A 17,478-nucleotide genomic window follows, 5' to 3' on the forward strand; every position below is an offset into this window, starting at 1 on the left:
TTAAGTTTATGATTATATTTAGAGCCCTTATATTTATTATTCTATATATATTCTATCTACTTCATGTATGTATAAACTCTTTAATCTTCTTAGCAAGGAAAATAATATTATTTCTTGAAAAAATATTTTAATAATTATGTGAAATTTATCATACATGGAATAGCATTGATGTATCTCTCTCTATCCATGATTTCTTTATTCCAAGATATCTTTATATGGCTGAAATCCTCATATCAAACGAAGCCCAAAGATAATATACAAATCAATCGCTTCTTCCTCCACCACCCCCATGTGGGCCGCTGCTGCTGCACAACACTAGTTCGCTGCCACAAAGCCCACAGATGACCAGACCAGAAACAGAGTAAGAACCATATTTGAAATAAGTTCATTCACGGAAGTAACGGTCTAGATAGATAGATGAGGAGAGTCACACGATTGAGAAGACAAGACCCGAGAGAGACGGAGATGAAAGAGCACATAGTTACTTTGAAGAGAAAAGAGAGAAAGAGAGAATGATCCAAGTTTTTCATGTTCAAAACGTTGAAGATAAATTTAGCTAGAAACGTAAACCGTCGACGATGAATTCACGAGGCCATCCCGAACCTGATTCCGAGTCTCCTCCGACTATACCGTCGAGTCCCCGGACACCGAGGATGAAGGTTAGTTCCAAACTGAATCGATGGTCCATGGGCCGAGCTTTACGTTCCGGTGCTGTTAAGATTGACCGTCAGACTCTTCGTACCGATAACAACGACAATCCTTGCCGTCAAGTGACGTCGGAAGAGGCTGATAGAAAGACGTCTGCTATCGAGGACGGTTTTAGAGATGACGTGGCGGGAAAGTCAATATATATGGTTTCAGACGGGACAGGGTGGACGGCAGAGCACTCCGTTAACGCCGCTTTGGGCCAATTCGAAGATCCATTGGTTAATCGTGGTTTTCCCGTTAACACCCATCTCTTCTCTTGGGTAATTACTATTAACACAAAGTTAATGATTTTTATTCGCTAACCAATGGGATTAGGCTAGTGGCACTTGAAGGATTATCCCAATACAATGAAATCCGCACTTTGATTCCTGTTGCATTTGGTGGGTTAATTAAAAAAATGTTTTTTATTGGCTGAGAGTTCTAATTATTGATCATAGGAGCGAAAAAAAGACTTGATATTTAAATATGAATTGTATGTTTTTTTTTTTTTTGGGAATTGTTAGGTTGAGGATGAGGAGAAGCTAATAGAGATTATCAAGCAGGCGGCGAAGCAAAAGGCAATGTGTTTCTACACTTTAGCCAATCCTTCTATGTCCAAATCCGCTAAAGAAGCTTGTGATCTATTAGGCGTGCTCTCTGTCGACATCTTAGGACCAATTATCCAAGGCATTGCGTCTCACTTGGGTGTTTCTCCGTCGGGTCTTACCCGCGGAGCTGCAGGTAGGGTCAAGACTCTCAACGATGCATACTTCAAAAGAATCGAAGCCATTGAGTTTACCATTAAGCAAGATGACGGGACTTTACCTGAGAACTTAGGCAAGGCTGATATCATTCTTGTCGGTGTTTCACGGACGGGAAAGACGCCGCTGTCTACTTATATTGCTCAGAAAGGGTATAAAGTCGCAAATGTACCGTTTGTGATGGGCGTAGAACCGCCCAAGACGCTTTTTGATGTTGAACCGAGAAAAGTTTTTGGGTTGAAGATTCAACTTGTGGTACTGCAAGCCATCAGGAGAACAAGAGCTAAAACGTTAGGTGTGGATACGGTAGGAGAGAACAGATACTCAGGCTTCGATCTTGTTCGGAAAGAACTTGATTTCGCGGCAAAGATCTATGCGAAAAACCCTGGATGGGCGGTCATAGGTAATTAACACACACTTTGAACACCATTCTGTAATTTTCTTCATTCAGTATCATTAGTTTATATTGCGCGGGGGTTGCAGATGTGACGAATAAAGCGATAGAAGAAACAGCAGCTGTGATTCTGCGGCTTTATCATGACGGTAGCGACAGTAGTACTTCTGTACCTTGTATCTCAAAACGCTTCTAAGCTCACGAGAATACAGTTTGGTACTATTTTAACTAATCAAACCTAGGCGCCTGTATTTTGTTTACTCAACTATTGAATTTAAAAAAAAAAAACATTTTCATGTAAGAGGATGAAAAAGTAATAATTATGGATTTACTCTGAATTTCTTTTAGGTTTATATCCAAGAATTTTTGGCATGTGATTTACCATTTGTCGCAGAGTATGCCACTATTTATGTAAAACAAGGACAAGTAGTATCATCAGCAATTAGTTGAAAGGTTGCATACAACTTGAATATGTTATATCAGTGTTGACACAAGTTTTTGTATTCTTTCAGAAATTATTTTAGAGTTCTGTTTTGCCATCTACGTACGTTGATCTGGTAAACTACTTCTATTTGATAACGAAATTTTATTTATTGTTGCTAGTTTATATATATGTTCACCATCCACATGATTATAAGATATTAATACATGACTCACTCCACCTAACGATAGCTAAAACGTAGCGGTCAAATGATTGGAGGAACATGCAAATAAACATTATACGTACGGGGATTGGGGGACCTATAATGCATGCATTTGCATGTGGGATCAAATAATTGGTGGCGAGATAACGTCCATGAATTAACATTTCATTGACAAATATTATTCTTGTATGCTTAATTGTTTGCGATAACGTCCAAGAATTAGAAAGTTCATTAACAAAGAATATATATTCTTAGTAAGATTAAAAATTAATTAAAGACTTTCAAATGTCAGTATTAGGGGTGGGCGTTCGGATACCAATTCGGGTTTGGTTCGGATCTATTAGGGTTTCGGGTTTTCGGGTTTAAAGATTTCAGTCCTATTCAGATATTTCTAAATTTCGGTTCGAGTTCGGTTCGGATCTTTACGGGTTCGGTTCGAGTTCGGATAACCCATTTAAATTATTTTTAAAATTTAATATTCATTATATCCTTAAATTTCTCAAAATCTATAAAATAAAATAATATATTACATATAAATTTGTATAATATATATCAAAATACCTAAAATTGACATATAAATTGGTTTGATTTGAATATTTTGATAGAAAATCAATAGATATTTCAAGTATTTTGTTGTTTTGAATATATTTTAGCTATTTTAGATATTTACTTTTGACTATTTATGTATATTTTCATATATTTTAGACAACTTAAAAGTATCTTATATATTTTGGATGTTTTTAATATATATTAAATCTAAAAATAAGTAATATATTTAGATATATAAATCTATTTCGGTTACATTCGGGTACCCAAGATATTTCGGTTCGGGTCGGGTTCGGTTTCGGGTTCTTTAGATACCAAAATTTTGAACCCGTTCGGATATTTAATCAATTTAGGTTCGGGTTTGGTACTACTTTTTCGGATCGGATTCGGTTCGGTTCTTCGGATCCGGGTTCTTTGCCCAGCCCTAGTCAGTATACTACCTCCCCCGGCTAAATAGATTGATTATACAGTATATGTTTACATCGTGCGTCTCCTCGTCGCTAGTTAACATATTACTATTAGGTTATGAGTTAGACTTAATACAAAGCTGGCATTGTTCTGGCTGTAACAATCAACTTGTGTTGATTTACAATTACCGATAGAATAGACATTTTATTTTATTTTTTTTTTTTTTTTTTTTTTTTTGAATTGAGAATAGACATTTTAACACCGCGTAATTGGTGCAAATGAAGGGAAACTATTGATTTCATAAGCTTTTTTTTTTTTTTTTTTTTTTTGACCAAGATAAGCTTTTTTTTTTCAAAAGCTACTAGAAGGCATAATACTTCATGTTCTATATGGTTCTTGTTGCTATGTCTATTTATGTTCACAGATATATTTTCATCTTTTTCTCTTGTAAGTTGGAAGTTCTCAGTAATGTGTAAGCATATTATTACTGATTACTATATATTTTCGTTCTGTAATATATTAATTTATTAGACATTATTTTAACTACATTCGAACAATGACTTACATACGACATTTACAATATATAAACCCAATTTGTGTTTATTGGGATTTAAAAAAAAAAATTAGGCAACCATTTGTTTCTGGTGGCACAGTATACATCAAGCATACGTAATAGAAACATAGTATTATTATATAAGCAAACATGCATAACAAATACTAGCTATATAAACACAACTAAAACTACGACTTTTGTCAATTTGCCTTTCTCTTTCTACAAACAATGATTAATCATAAGAACAACAGCAATACAACAAGCATTCCACCGCAGACCATTGATAGTCAACTACATTTTGATGTTAATTAATATCAATGTTCTAACCACAAACTCTTATAGTATTCCAGTTTCAGTTTAGACTACTTACAAAATTGAGTATAAATAACTTCATATCTTCATCAACATTCCATCATCAATCGAGCAAAAAGCTAAGAGCTAGTAGCTAAATATAATCTAAAATGGCTGCATGTAAGCGATTAGTTGTCGCTTGCTTTTTCTTAGTGTTGTTGCTAGCAGAAGCCAATGCGCAAGGCTTGAAAGTAGGCTTCTACAGAAAAACATGCCCACATGCCGAGGGTATTGTTAAAAAGGTCGTGTTTGCTGCCATGAAGAAAGCGCCTACCCTTGGTGCTCCTTTGCTTAGAATGTTCTTCCACGACTGCTTCGTTCGGGTATGTTTCTAAAGTGACTCATGACTTTTCTAAATCGAACGATCGTCTAATGAGTGATCATAATCAATATATAGGGATGTGATGGATCAGTCTTGTTAGATTCATCTAACAATCAAGCCGAGAAGAATGCCGTTCCTAACCTAAGCCTTCGAGGGTTCGACATCTTAGACGATTCTAAGGCAGCTCTAGAAAAAGTGTGCCCTGGCATAGTTTCTTGCTCTGATATCTTAGCCCTTGTCGCTAGGGACGCAATGGTTGCAGTAAGTAATCTTCATGTTAATCTAAAATCTTACACAAAAAAGTTATTTTAATACACTGTATATAAATATATATACGTTGACTTTAGCTTGAAGGACCAACGTGGGAAGTTGAAACGGGAAGAAGAGATGGTAGGGTTTCTAATATCAATGAGGTCAACTTGCCATCACCTTTTGATAACATCACCAAACTTATCACCGATTTTCGCACAAAGGGACTCAACGAGAAAGATCTAGTCATTCTTTCAGGTACGAACAAGTGAATGATATTAGTCTGAGCTTAGATTCAAGAATGAGATTGATATATGGAAAATAATTATTTGTTGTTTATCTAAAGGTGGCCACACTATTGGGATGGGTCATTGCCCTCTAATGTCAAACCGTCTTTACAACTTCACCGGAAGAGGAGACAGCGATCCGAGTTTGGACTCGGAGTACGCCACTAGCCTCAGGAAGAAATGCAAGCCGACCGACACCACGACGGCTCTAGAGATGGATCCAGGAAGTTTCAAGACATTCGACGTGAGCTACTTCAAGCTAGTGGCAAAGAGAAGAGGGCTTTTCCAGTCGGATGCTGCTCTATTGGACAACTCAAAGACTAGGGCTCATGTCTTGGAGCAGGCACGTGGGTCAACCTTCTTTCATGACTTTGGTGTCTCAATGGTGAAAATGGGTCGGACCGGAGTTCTTACTGGTCGGGCTGGGGAGATCCGTAAGATGTGTCGTGTTCCTAATTAAGAGATAATTAAAAATTAAAATATATCTCGGCGAGTTTAATTCTTATGGTTTGCTTCTTTTCTTAAACCGTTAATTAAGTGTGATTTGTGTTTCTTGGGAATAAGATAAGCCAATGTATTTTCTATTTTTCCTTTAAAGTATAAGAAATGATTTAATAATATAATAGATTGTTCTGAAAAAAAAAGGAATCATATTCATATATATCAGATATCACCTCAGGTTCAGATCCGGCGGTGATCTGGCGCGTACATGGTGGTTTCAGTGAGGCTTGAGGACAGCTTCGCCTCCCTGTGTACGTTTACCGTTCTGCTATCGGATCTCTGTCTGAAAATTTTGTTGTCTCTGGTTGAGCTTCTTCAGGGTTTGGCAGCGCGTGAGAAGTTGGATAACCGCTGGTGTGATTCTCCTCTGTTGTAGCGTGGTTGTGGCTTGCGGAGGCGGTTTCCATCTGCAGGTTGGAGCTTTTGGTTTTTCAGATCTAAGGTTCCTCTACTCTCTTTCGAGTCTCATGGTAGTCTTCAGGAGCTGTGCGTGGAGTGATACCAAGGGTTGGTCGTCGTCTTGCCCTTGCGTTGGTCTTCCTGTGGCGGCGCGTGGTGGTTTGTCATCCTGCCTTATGCGTCCATCTTGGCGCGTGGGGTCTTGCGCTTCCTCTCGAAGGCGATTGTAGGTTCGACGGTGGCGCTCCTCGCTGCCGATTCTTTCTCCTCTCATCTTTACGGTAGGTTGCCTTCAGTGTGGAAGTAGTGCTGCTCCTTTGTGTGTGGTATGGTGTCAGTTTAGCGTTCGGTATCCTTATTAGTACGACGGTCCTCTTTCCGGAGGGGATGTACCCTTCCTGTCCATTTGCTCTATATGGGCCTCGGGTTAAAGGGATGAATACGGTTCTGGTTTGGCTTGTTGGAGGCAGCAATCTCCCGCTTTTCTATCCGAACGACGGCATCGCCGGTTGCGGACTCCGCCTCGTGCTGCCGGTGAAGCGATGTTTGATGAGCTTGTGTTCCCGAGTTGTGATTCTCTGTGCATGCATTCCGCTACTTGTGTCTTTGTGCTTATGTAAAAAACTTAAAACTTGGTATAATAATTTAACATTTTACCCAAAAAAATATATATATATATATATATATATATATATCCCATGCATATTCCCGTCGTCCACATCTGTCAACCAGTTGTTAAAAAAAAAATTATTAGATGATTTTAGTATTTATTATTTGAAAAATAAAATGAAAAATCGCTCGACTCTTGGTATCCGTAAATTTTGGACGGTTCAGATTGCTTGAGGTACAGGGGAATCTCGAGGAATAAAAAGTATGTGGCGTAGATCAGCTGCCTAATCCAATGCTTTTGAAAAAACTAATAATAAATAAATAAAATATAAATTTGGGCTCGTGAAACACGCGATGGTATTATTTGAGAGTTTATGGTTATCTCTTCGTGGCCCCATTTGGGCAAAGATTTTCCACTACACGACTCTGTTTTTGTTTTGATTCCGTCTCGTAATCTCACTCGCAAAGCTCTCTCGTCTTTCTCGCCACTCTCTGTCAAAATCTTTGGTCTTTGGCTCATTTGGTTGAAACCTGTCGGAGTTTGCGTCTCATCTGCTCACTGAGGCAATTCGTCGAACGAGTGAATGGCATCAGTTGCTGAGAGCTCTTTCCCTCTTCTCTGTCAAATCAAGAGTCAGCGTCGCGTCACTTCCTCTACGCTGAGGAATTCGAGTCTTGTCCGAGTTTCTCCTCCTCATTTCGCTTCTGGGTCGCTTTCATTTCGTCGCCGGAGCTTCGTCCTCGGACACCGATGGGAGTTTGCGAGGTGCGTGGAAGCTACGGCCCCAGATTCTTCTGGATCTCCCAGTGGAGATGATGAGCAGGAGGATGCGCTTCAAGCTACCATCGACAAGAGCAAGAAGGTTCTCGATATGCAAAGAAACCTTCTTCACCAGGTAGTTAGATCGATCCTTGGAATTGGCATTGAGCTTGATGAATTTGGTTGGAACTTTATTGTGGAAGTCTAATCCTTTTTCATATTCTTTGTAAACATGATGCTTTGGAGGCTGTTCTTGATTCGTTTTAGGATTACAAGTATTGAATTATTTCTCTTAATCCTTCTTGTTAATCTTCAGATTGCTGAAAGGAGGAAGCTGGTCTCATCTATAAAAGAGAGCACTCCTAACTTGGATGATGGAAAAGTTTCTGCCAAAGAAGATGCAAATACTATTACTGATGCAGCTAAGAAAGAGAAGATGGATGGAGACGGCAACGGTAGTGTTAGCTATGTCAAGTCATCTCTGAACAAAGAACCAGAAGCTACCACGCCCGTGAAGAGCAGCAAACAAAGCTCACCGTCTGCAAAATCTCCTGAGAAAGAGAAACCATCCGGTGTACCTTGGTCTAGCGTGGTAGCCTCCAGTGTAGATCCTCCTTATGAACCATCTTCCACTATAACCTCCTCGAAGAAAACTTCTGATCCTGTAACTTCTTCTGGAAATACGAGTAAATCTCCCGCTGGTGCATTTTGGTCAGACCCATTACCGTCTTACCTGACTAAAACACCTGCAACACCAAGTATAAAGACAGAGGAGTACATGGAAACAAAAGAGGAAAAAATACATGAAGAAGCCAGTAGTGATACTAATGAACCGTCGAAGGACGAAGAGAAGCCGCCTCCACTTGCTGGAGCAAATGTCATGAATGTGATATTGGTAGCTGCAGAGTGTGCTCCATTTTCCAAAACAGGTAATTACTCCACTTGCTATTTTGTTTGATAGATTGTGTTGTTTTGTTTGCATAACTAGGCTTCTCTTCGAGTACACAAACTGAAGACAGTGAGACAATTTTTATAGGTGGCCTCGGAGATGTAGCTGGCGCTTTGCCAAAGGCTTTAGCACGGCGTGGACATAGGGTTATGGTAATATTTTATCACAACCACTGCCAGTTTCCGTGTCATTTAAGCTGTGTGGTTGGTTATCAAAATCAACTCAAACTTGTTAGTGAATCATTTCCGTTACTTTTCTTGTTAGGTTGTGGTTCCTCGGTATGCAGAGTATGAAGAAGCTAAAGATGTTGGGGTACGGAAGAGATATAAGGTGGCCGGGCAGGTATAACAGCTCCTATTGTATCAACATTGAAATATTCATTAATAATTCATTAACAAAAGTATTTGAGGTAGAGAAATTTTCATATGGAGTACACTTAACTGCAGGACATGGAAGTAATGTACTTCCATGCATATATTGATGGTGTGGATTTTGTTTTCATCGATAGCCCTGTGTTTCGGCATCTGAGTAGTAACATTTACGGTGGAAATCGACTCGTAAGAGTGTTTTATTCTCCCTCTTCTTTCCTGAAAAAAATAGTTTAAGGCTACATGTACATGAACTAAGTTTGGTTTTTGTGAATCCAGGATATCTTAAAGCGGATGGTTTTATTTTGCAAGGCCGCTGTTGAGGTAAATCTCTGCTCCAAGATCATGAGCTTGAATGGTATTTCTTAGACCAACCAAGTTCGGAGTTCTGGAAATTTTTGGCAGGTTCCTTGGTATGTTCCTTGTGGAGGTGTTTGTTATGGAGATGGAAATTTGGCTTTTATAGCAAATGATTGGCACACTGCTTTGCTACCTGTCTACCTGAAAGCCTATTACCGAGATCACGGACTAATGAAATACACACGCTCTGTTCTTGTAATCCATAACATTGCTCACCAGGTTAGTAGTATGTCTCAAAAAAAAATATTTGCTTCAATCTTTTAAACAGAGATTTATGCTTAAACGTACTATGGTTGTAAATTAGGGTCGAGGACCGGTAGATGATTTCTCATACGTGGATTTGCCGGGCCATTACTTGGATAGCTTCAAGCTGTATGACCCTGTGGGAGGTGAGCACTTCAACATCTTCGCGGCTGGTCTCAAAGCTGCGGATAGAGTTCTCACTGTTAGCCATGGATACTCCTGGGAGGTTAAGACCTTAGAAGGAGGTTGGGGTCTCCATAACATTATAAATGAAAACAACTGGAAATTTAGAGGGATTGTGAACGGTATCGACACAAAAGAATGGAACCCGAAGTTTGATATTCACTTGCGGTCTGATGGTTATACAAACTATTCCTTGGAGACTCTTGACGTTGGGAAACCCCAATGCAAAGCTGCATTACAGAAAGAGCTCGGCTTACCTGTTCGTCCTGACGTTCCCCTGATCGGTTTTATCGGAAGATTGGATCATCAGAAAGGTGTTGATCTGATAGCTGAGGCGGTTCCATGGATGATGAGCCAGGATGTTCAGGTGGTTATGTTAGGCACAGGGAGACCGGATCTTGAAGAAGTCCTCAGACGAATGGAGCATCAGTACAGGGACAAAGCACGTGGATGGGTTGGTTTCTCGGTTAAAACAGCTCACAGGATAACAGCTGGTGCAGACGTTCTGCTTATGCCTTCAAGATTCGAGCCGTGCGGTCTAAACCAGCTTTACGCGATGAAGTATGGAACCGTTCCGGTGGTCCATGCGGTTGGAGGGCTGAGGGATACGGTTCAACAGTTTGACCCGTATAGTGAAACTGGTCTTGGATGGACATTTGATAGCGCGGAGGCAGGTAAGCTGATTCATGCTTTGGGAAACTGTTTGTTGACGTATAGAGAGTATAAGGAGAGTTGGGAAGGGCTTCAGAGAAGAGGGATGACACAAGATTTGAGTTGGGATAATGCTGCAGAGAAGTATGAAGAAGTTCTTGTTGCTGCTAAGTATCAATGGTGAGAGTTAATAAAAAAGTTCCTTTTCTTTGACTGTTTGTAAAGGAATCTGTCTTTGGAATTGTTATGAAGCATAGTTTTGTAGATTTAGTGAAAAAGATACATTGGCAAATAATCATGTTTTGTAAACTCCTTGTGGTAAAAGATCAAAGCTATTGTATCTCTTATGCTCTCTCTAAGGTGATGCTAAAGTGATAGACTTGGCAAAGCGGTGCAAATTGCAATAAAAGAGTGCTGTATAAATTCAAAAAGATGGGAACAAAGCAGGTAAGGAAGTTCAAGATTTTGCCACCATTGAAATCAATGTTGTTGAGCTTGTGTTGACACCATTAGAAGATGAAGCCAAAGACATCCACAGAAGTCTATTTTTTTTCAAAACTACATAGACCATGAAGTTGGCCAAGGTGCAACTCTGCAGATTTCTCAAACAAATCAAGAAATCTAAACACATGAATTCAACAGTTTAAAGGATATCTCCAAGTTCGAAGCTTATCACTTCTCAAACTCCACACAACATAAAAATAGCATAGAAAAGTAACAGACGCAGAAACACACATGATGCTCTTCAATGTTTAGTAAGAGCTCTTTTGCTAACCTGCAAAAAGTTCCAACCTTCATGATTGAAAACACAAACAAATCATACCAACAACAACATCAGTGACTAATTCCCATAAAGATGTCGATCCCAAACGCGAAAACTTAGCACAAAGCAGAGATTAAAAGCAAAATGTTGATTCACTATAACCAGTTTCCCACATTATGCTTACAATGCTTATCCCCATTGCACCTTATTTTTCAAACACATAGATTAACATTATATATAAGTTCGTTTTTGTGAGAAACAAAAGAAAAGTATAACCATCCCCCAACATCTCATTTCTCTCTCTCTCTCTCTCTTTTTCACTTCTTGATCTTACGCTGCTGTTTCTTCGGCCCCGAAACCACTAATCTCCTAACAGAACAACCACACCTGGCTCTAAAAACCAGCACAGCCCTCCCATTAGGAGGCGCCATCTTCTTCAGCTCAGCTTCCAACTCACGGTGATGGACACGAGGCAGCTCAACCCTCCCCTTCTTCCCATTACTATTAGAGCTGCTTTTGATGCAATCCTCAGTCTCAATCTGAATATCAAACTCAACAGCCTTCCTAAGCCCTTTACAATTGGGCTTCCCGCACCTGTGCATCGTGCACAGGAGTAGGACGAGCCAAGCGGAGACGGCGGCGCAGAAGACGCTGAGAGCAAGCGAACCGTAGACTATAGGGTTGTGCAGAATCTCGTGCTTGACCAGAAGGGAGATGTGGGAGAAGATGGAGATGGAGGCGAGGGCGATGAGCTTGGCGTAAGGGAAGAAGAGGAAGGCGCAGGATGTGATGACGGCGATTAGGATGAGGACGTCGATGGCGGCGGAGTGGGAGCCTTGGCAGACGGTGGGGGGTGATGGTGAAGAACGGGTGGTGGCTCTTGAAGAGTGAGATGGGGCGGGCATAGCTTGGTCGACGGGGTTGCAGACCGAGATTGAGCTATGCAAATATACCATCGAAGGCAACAAAGCTTTGATCTTTCGTCACTAGAAACAAAAATAAAATCCAAATCGAACTAGAGGAGGAAAGGATTTTAAATCAGAATCGATTATCGATCGATCGCCGATCAAAGCTATTAGTCCTGAAACGAAAGTTATCGAATTTCAGACAGAGAGCTCTGTTTGAATCTGATCGAGAGAAATGGGGATATACCTGATTGAATTGGATCCGATACAAAAAAAAAAAAAAAAAAAGAGAAGCTGAATCGAAAAGCGTGTCACCAGAGAAGAGAAGGTTGGTTGTGTCCTCAATCAAGCAGGAATCTCAATCGTCGTCGTCATCATTTGAACTTCTGATGATGATGAATCTGAATGGAATTGAAAATGGAATCGTATATTAGAGAGCAAGTGACACGCGTTTAGATAACTCTTTTTTTTTTCTTTTTTTTTATTAAAATGACGTCGTATTGTCATTTATGCCGTCATTGCTCTTAATTTATTTTAAAAACCCTTAGGTATAGAGACAGTGACAGAGAGTTGTGTAAGAACCCTAAAAAGAGCGCAGCCTCCTCCTCTAAAACCCTATTCTTTTGATTTGATTCAATCGTCTACCAACAAAAATGGGTTCCAAGCGTAAGAAGGGAGACGAGATGATTACGGATTCGAGGTTTTCGAAGGCTCACACTGACCCCAGATTCCGTAGGCTTCCCAGGCGTGAATCCAAAGTCACCATTGACTCTCGTTTCAAAGGTGTCCTCACCGATAAAGCTTCTGCTCCGGTTGATAAGCGTGGGAAGCGTAGAAGACGAGGAAGTGCCAAGGATTCTCTCAAAGAGTATTACCGTATCGAAGAAGACGATAAGAAGAAGAAGAAGAAGCAGAAGCAGAAGCGCAAGGAGGATAGCGAAGAAGAGGGTGAATCTGGGGATGATGGGAGCGAGGGTGAAGAAAAGTTGATGGCTTTGGAACCTGAGGAACAATCTAATGAAGAGAAGTCTGCTGAAGAGCTTAAGAGCGAGGAGAAGATTCTTCCTTTAGAATTGGCTTCAGAGTCTGAAGATGAGCAAGACAATGATGATGTTTCGGAAGAAGAGGTGGATTCTGACGTGGACGATGAAGATATGTATGATGACGATGAACCCGAAGTTGCCGTAAGTACATTTGCTTTCAGTTTTTTTGATTCCTAATAGGAACTATCATTCAAGTTTTGGTTTGTAGGAAGAGGAGATAGCGAGTATCGAGAAAGAAACTCACAGACTCGCTATTGTCAACATGGACTGGAAACATGTCACTGTAAGCTCTTCTCATTCTATTGTTTCTCAATGTTAGCCCCCTCTCTCTCTTTTTGTGAATGTATACTCAAAGGTTTTAGCTTTTTGCTCATTAGGCAGAGCTTGTCCAGTAGTATTTGTTCTTATGTATGCTATCTTATTTGTTACTTAGGCCAAAGACTTGTACGTTGTTTTCAATTCGTTTCTCCCGAAAGATGGGCGTCTTTTGTCAGTTGCTGTCTATCCATCAGAGTTTGGGCTTGAGCGAATGAAAGAGGAGGAAATCCATGGCCCGGCAATCGGTGGAGACAATGTAGATAACAGCGATGAAGATGATGATGGAGATGAGGATAAGGACCTCATCAATGAGAGTATACGTGATTACGAAAAAAGCAGATTGAGGTAAAGTTGAAACCCCACCTCTTAAGGCTAATAAGGAGATCTTTTTATTTATTTAAAGACTTACAGTCGCTATTACTCTGTAACAGGTACTATTTTGCTGTTGCGGAATGTGATTCCAGTGCCACTGCTGATCACTTGTACAAATCATGTGATGGAATCGAGTTTGAGAGATCCTCTAACAAGCTCGACTTAAGATTCATTCCTGACTCCATGGAATTCAAACATCCACCTCGTGACATTGCCACCGAGGTGCATTGCTTCTCTACTTTTCTATTAATTGTGTGATGATCTTGTTGGTTTCATTGTGATCTGAAAGTTTTTTTTTTTAAATAAAAATTACAGGCACCTGCTACTTATCAAGGTTTAGATTTTCAAAGCCGAGCACTGCAGATGAGTAGGGTTAATTTTGCTTGGGATGAAGATGAGCCGCACCGTGTTAGGACCTTAAACCAGAGATTCAACCCTGATCAGGTCTCTATGCTTTTTTCTTATTTTTTCCTCTAAAATCAGGCTTTTTAGAAGATCTCCTATATATAGCTGCAGCCGTTTGTGTTCTGATAAATTTTCACAAATCATAGTTGGCAGAACTTGAGCTGAAGGAGTTTTTAGCTTCTGATGATAGTGAATCTGATGATGATGATGATGGTGGTGATGATGATGAGGAAAAAAGAAAAGAAAAGTACCTAGCTTTAATGGAATCCGGAGATGTTGATTCTGATAAAGACGAGGACGAGGAGAATGATCAGGATATGGTAGTAGAATTCAATACGGGGCTAGAAAATCTGAGTAACAAATTTCGTGAAAAGAAAGAAGAGAAGCCAGAAACGGTCTGGGAGGCACAACTAAGGAAGATGCAGGAGAAGAAGAAAGCTAGGAGGATGCAAAAGAAGGATGATGATGATGATTCCCCAGATGATGATGATGATGATTCTTCAGATGATGAAGACGACTATACCGTTGATGATCATAAGAAGAAGAAGAAGATGATGATGAAGAATAAGAATAAGAAGGGTTTAGAGGAGAAATTAGCAGCGGACGAAAGAAGCAGAGTGGAGCTCGAGTTGATACTGGCTGATGAGAATGGAGGAGACGGCAAAGGTCTAAAAGGATATAATATTAAAAGGAAAAGTAAAAAGAGAAGTAAAGAGATGGCAGAAGAGAAGATACCTTCAGCTGATCCTGACGATTCAAGATTCTCAGCTGCAATCACGGATCCTAACTATGCTCTAGACCCTACGAATCCACAGTTTAAAAGGTACGTTGATGCATAGTTTGAGGTTTTGATGTATTTGAGAATTGTGAAGTAGTTTTTTTTCATGAAGCTTTTGTGGTTTGTTTGATTCTTCTTGGCAGGAGTGCGACTTATGTTAAGCAATTAACTCAGAAGCAAAAGGAAGATCCAAGAAGCCAAGAAGAGCAAGTGAAAGATGTGGAGACAAAGAAGGCGTCGACTAAAGAGGACACGGTGGGATCTTCTAAGAAAAGGAGTTTTGCAGAGTCTGCTACTGTCAAGTCGTTGAAGCTCAAGATGCAGCAGAAGGGTTCGGAGAAGAAGAAAGAAGGGACTGCCGACTTGGCTCAGCGACTGAAGAAGAAAGCCAGAGCTTTATCAAACAAATAATGTCTTTGATTCCTTCATATCAATTTTGTTTTTCTTTTTATTCAGCATTTCAGTGCACTGATGTTTTGAAGTGTTAACAATTTCAATTCGACATTCAAATTGGATAATTTTTCATTTTCCTCTCTCCAGGATCATATCAGTTTATTGTGTGTATCAACAATGTTGAGTATTTCTACGAGTGGTCCAAACAATGTTGCTTTGAACCTTCAAGTTGGAATACTTGTTTAGCTCATTGTCGGACCAGTAGCAGCAGCCGGTTGTATATCTAGTTCTCGCATAATATTGGAAACACGCAACACTGGCGCTTGAAGCACGTTTTGATTTTATTACTGTTTCCCCCACTTAATGTCTATTAAACCAACAAAAAAACAAGAACAATCACCACTTTTAACTGAAACATAACAAACTGGTGAAACCTAAGACATAGAAACTCCCAGTTCGGTCTTTAGACTGACAGTACATCAGTAAATCATGTAGAAAACAAATATATGGATCAACCATAGTAAGGAGGATGACCAGAAGAAGGTGAAGCCCCTGCGTGATAACCTGCGTATTGAGTTTGCACCTGCCCATTCTGCCAACCAGCTGTTGGCGCAGAAGCTTCAGCCACTCCGGGAACATTTTGGCCCACGAGTAGGCTCAGATCAGGTAGTGTGTAGTCTCTGCTTTTGTCGCTAAAAGCCTTCATTCAAGCACCACAAATACAGGAATAGGATTATTAGTACGTTAAAAGATAAAAGAAGTTGATTTTACAGATTTCACTGAATTGTTGAAGAGAAAAAAGGCATACGGTTCTTGCAGGCATCAGTTATTAATCTCTTTCCCTACACGTTTTTTTTTGTGGGTAAGCAACTCAAGAAAGCAACCAATCTTATGTACCTTTACATTGAGATCAGTATGACGAGAGTATGATAGTCGAAGCTTACAGTAGCCACCGTCATATATGCAGTGCCCTTCCAATGCTTCTTTCGCTATTGCCGCCGTTGCTATATCTACAGAAAGTCATGAAGCAAACAATTGCTTAGCATACGCCCATAAGCTACTTTATAAAATAGCCAAAAGACGTATAAGGTTCAAAAAGGGGTTTGCATCAGATCACAATCAAATATAAAAGCAGATCATCAAGGTCATGTACCAGAGTATTGAACTAAGGCTTGTGTTGAACCATTCTTCTCAAATATAGCAATCTTCTGGACAGTCCCATACGCTGAAAACACCTATCAAAGCAAAGGAAAAAGCAAAGGAAAGAGTTAATTTTGACATATTTAAGCAAGCAGAGAAACAGATTCGTGCATAGTATCGTTGTCCCTCACCGTGTGAAGAACATCCACGGTGACAGCATACTGCATATTCTCAATCAAAGCAAGTAGGACATTGCTCTGAGTTTCTACCTTCTTTCCATCAGCACCCAAAGCAGGCTGAATGCAACGATATCAAAGACGATCAGTAATATAACATAACACAGTCAATGTAAGAAAGGTCAAAGGTGGTGGAGAAAGATTAGATAAAAAGGTGGCAAGGGCCTTGGAAGGAATATTTTACCTGCATAGACCCGTCCATTGCGGTATGATTCACTGGAAGGTATGGATTTGTGTAATCCCTGAGTAGTACGTAAAAGATTCAAACACATGAACCAACTATTTTATAATAACGTTTCCAACATTAATGGCAGTATAATTCAGAGGCACATTAGTAAGGACTTAAAACTCCTACCTGCTACGATGGGACTGAAACTTGATGTTTAGATCAGTATGAGCTGAATAAGACATTCGCAAATTGCAAGAGGCAACGTGGTCTGGAAGTAGATATCTGGATTTTACAAAAAAAAGAATATGATCAACGTGATCAGCAGAGCTATATCTTATAGCGGGGGTGGAAAGCATGCATAAAGAAAAGGAGCATACTTGGGTATACTTCTGCCATCTAGCGCACTCCTTGCCGCTGAAGCAGTCTCCACATCAGTGAATTGAACTAGTGCCTGGCAGGTTATGACAGCAGATAATGAGATTCATTTTCTCCATAAGGGAAGAAGACCTTGGAAACAAAACTCGATAACTAACCTGGAAACCCGCAGCTTTCTCAAAAGTGGCGATTTTGTGAACGAATCCAAAAGCAGAAAACACCTGAAACAAAAGTTTGGATATGAGTCATGACCATAAGACAGTGGAGCGAACAAGAGGGAACCAAAAAAAAAAACTCAAATGTTCCCGGACTGGGAGAGACTGAAAAAAAAAAAAAAAAAAAAAAAAAAAAGGAAG

The 17,478-nt window shown here is 40.0% G+C and overlaps 6 protein-coding genes across 7 annotated transcripts in view; 4 read left to right on the forward strand and 2 right to left on the reverse strand.

Annotated features, from left to right (window-relative positions):
• The first annotated feature begins 519 nt into the window (after positions 1–519).
• LOC106293872 (pyruvate, phosphate dikinase regulatory protein 2-like) lies at positions 520–2,205 on the forward strand. The gene is made up of 3 exons (XM_013729508.1): positions 520–968; positions 1,212–1,851; positions 1,932–2,205. The coding sequence occupies exons 1-3, from the start codon at positions 579–581 to the stop codon at positions 2,036–2,038; spliced, it is 1,137 nt and encodes a 378-aa protein (XP_013584962.1). The 5' UTR covers positions 520–578; the 3' UTR covers positions 2,039–2,205.
• A 1,856-nt stretch (positions 2,206–4,061) lies between these two features.
• Positions 4,062–5,669, forward strand: LOC106343905 (peroxidase 27-like). Its single transcript, XM_013783266.1, has 4 exons — positions 4,062–4,667; positions 4,742–4,927; positions 5,014–5,173; positions 5,262–5,669. Exons 1-4 carry the CDS (start codon positions 4,455–4,457, stop codon positions 5,660–5,662), a joined length of 960 nt encoding a protein of 319 aa, XP_013638720.1. The 5' UTR covers positions 4,062–4,454; the 3' UTR covers positions 5,663–5,669.
• Positions 5,670–7,069: 1,400 nt separating this feature from the next.
• On the forward strand, positions 7,070–10,572 carry LOC106295207 (starch synthase 2, chloroplastic/amyloplastic-like). Its single transcript, XM_013731046.1, has 8 exons — positions 7,070–7,607; positions 7,788–8,400; positions 8,508–8,572; positions 8,685–8,762; positions 8,867–8,977; positions 9,068–9,112; positions 9,194–9,367; positions 9,453–10,572. Exons 1-8 carry the CDS (start codon positions 7,296–7,298, stop codon positions 10,407–10,409), a joined length of 2,355 nt encoding a protein of 784 aa, XP_013586500.1. The 5' UTR covers positions 7,070–7,295; the 3' UTR covers positions 10,410–10,572.
• A 547-nt stretch (positions 10,573–11,119) lies between these two features.
• Positions 11,120–12,303, reverse strand: LOC106344007 (uncharacterized protein At5g19025). Its single transcript, XM_013783382.1, has 2 exons — positions 12,141–12,303; positions 11,120–12,069 (listed from the first exon to the last, which is right to left on the reverse strand). The coding sequence occupies exon 2, from the start codon at positions 11,942–11,944 to the stop codon at positions 11,306–11,308; it is 639 nt and encodes a 212-aa protein (XP_013638836.1). The 5' UTR covers positions 11,945–12,069; positions 12,141–12,303; the 3' UTR covers positions 11,120–11,305.
• A 166-nt stretch (positions 12,304–12,469) lies between these two features.
• LOC106296169 (pre-rRNA-processing protein ESF1) lies at positions 12,470–15,344 on the forward strand. The gene is made up of 7 exons (XM_013732243.1): positions 12,470–13,077; positions 13,145–13,219; positions 13,370–13,599; positions 13,686–13,848; positions 13,942–14,070; positions 14,178–14,854; positions 14,953–15,344. The coding sequence occupies exons 1-7, from the start codon at positions 12,547–12,549 to the stop codon at positions 15,218–15,220; spliced, it is 2,073 nt and encodes a 690-aa protein (XP_013587697.1). The 5' UTR covers positions 12,470–12,546; the 3' UTR covers positions 15,221–15,344.
• A 175-nt stretch (positions 15,345–15,519) lies between these two features.
• The window catches only part of LOC106292562 (polypyrimidine tract-binding protein homolog 1), a 2,981-nt gene continuing 1,022 nt past the window's right edge, over positions 15,520–17,478 (reverse strand). The window contains exons 3-11 of one of the 2 annotated variants that reach the window (XM_013728173.1): positions 17,281–17,343; positions 17,125–17,198; positions 16,934–17,029; positions 16,763–16,820; positions 16,534–16,638; positions 16,356–16,437; positions 16,147–16,212; positions 16,011–16,044; positions 15,810–15,902 (exon numbers count right to left, since the gene is read on the reverse strand). In XM_013728173.1, coding sequence (XP_013583627.1) covers positions 16,025–16,044; positions 16,147–16,212; positions 16,356–16,437; positions 16,534–16,638; positions 16,763–16,820; positions 16,934–17,029; positions 17,125–17,198; positions 17,281–17,343 — 564 coding nt within the window. In that variant the 3' untranslated portion in view covers positions 15,810–15,902; positions 16,011–16,024. Of the gene's footprint in view, positions 15,903–16,010; positions 16,045–16,099; positions 16,213–16,355; positions 16,438–16,533; positions 16,639–16,762; positions 16,821–16,933; positions 17,030–17,124; positions 17,199–17,280; positions 17,344–17,478 lie in introns of both variants that reach the window. The other variant, XM_013728172.1, reaches the window with a different exon arrangement.

Source organism: Brassica oleracea, chromosome C5 (assembly GCF_000695525.1).
Source record: "Brassica oleracea var. oleracea cultivar TO1000 chromosome C5, BOL, whole genome shotgun sequence".
Taxonomy (NCBI): Eukaryota; Viridiplantae; Streptophyta; class Magnoliopsida; order Brassicales; family Brassicaceae; genus Brassica; species Brassica oleracea.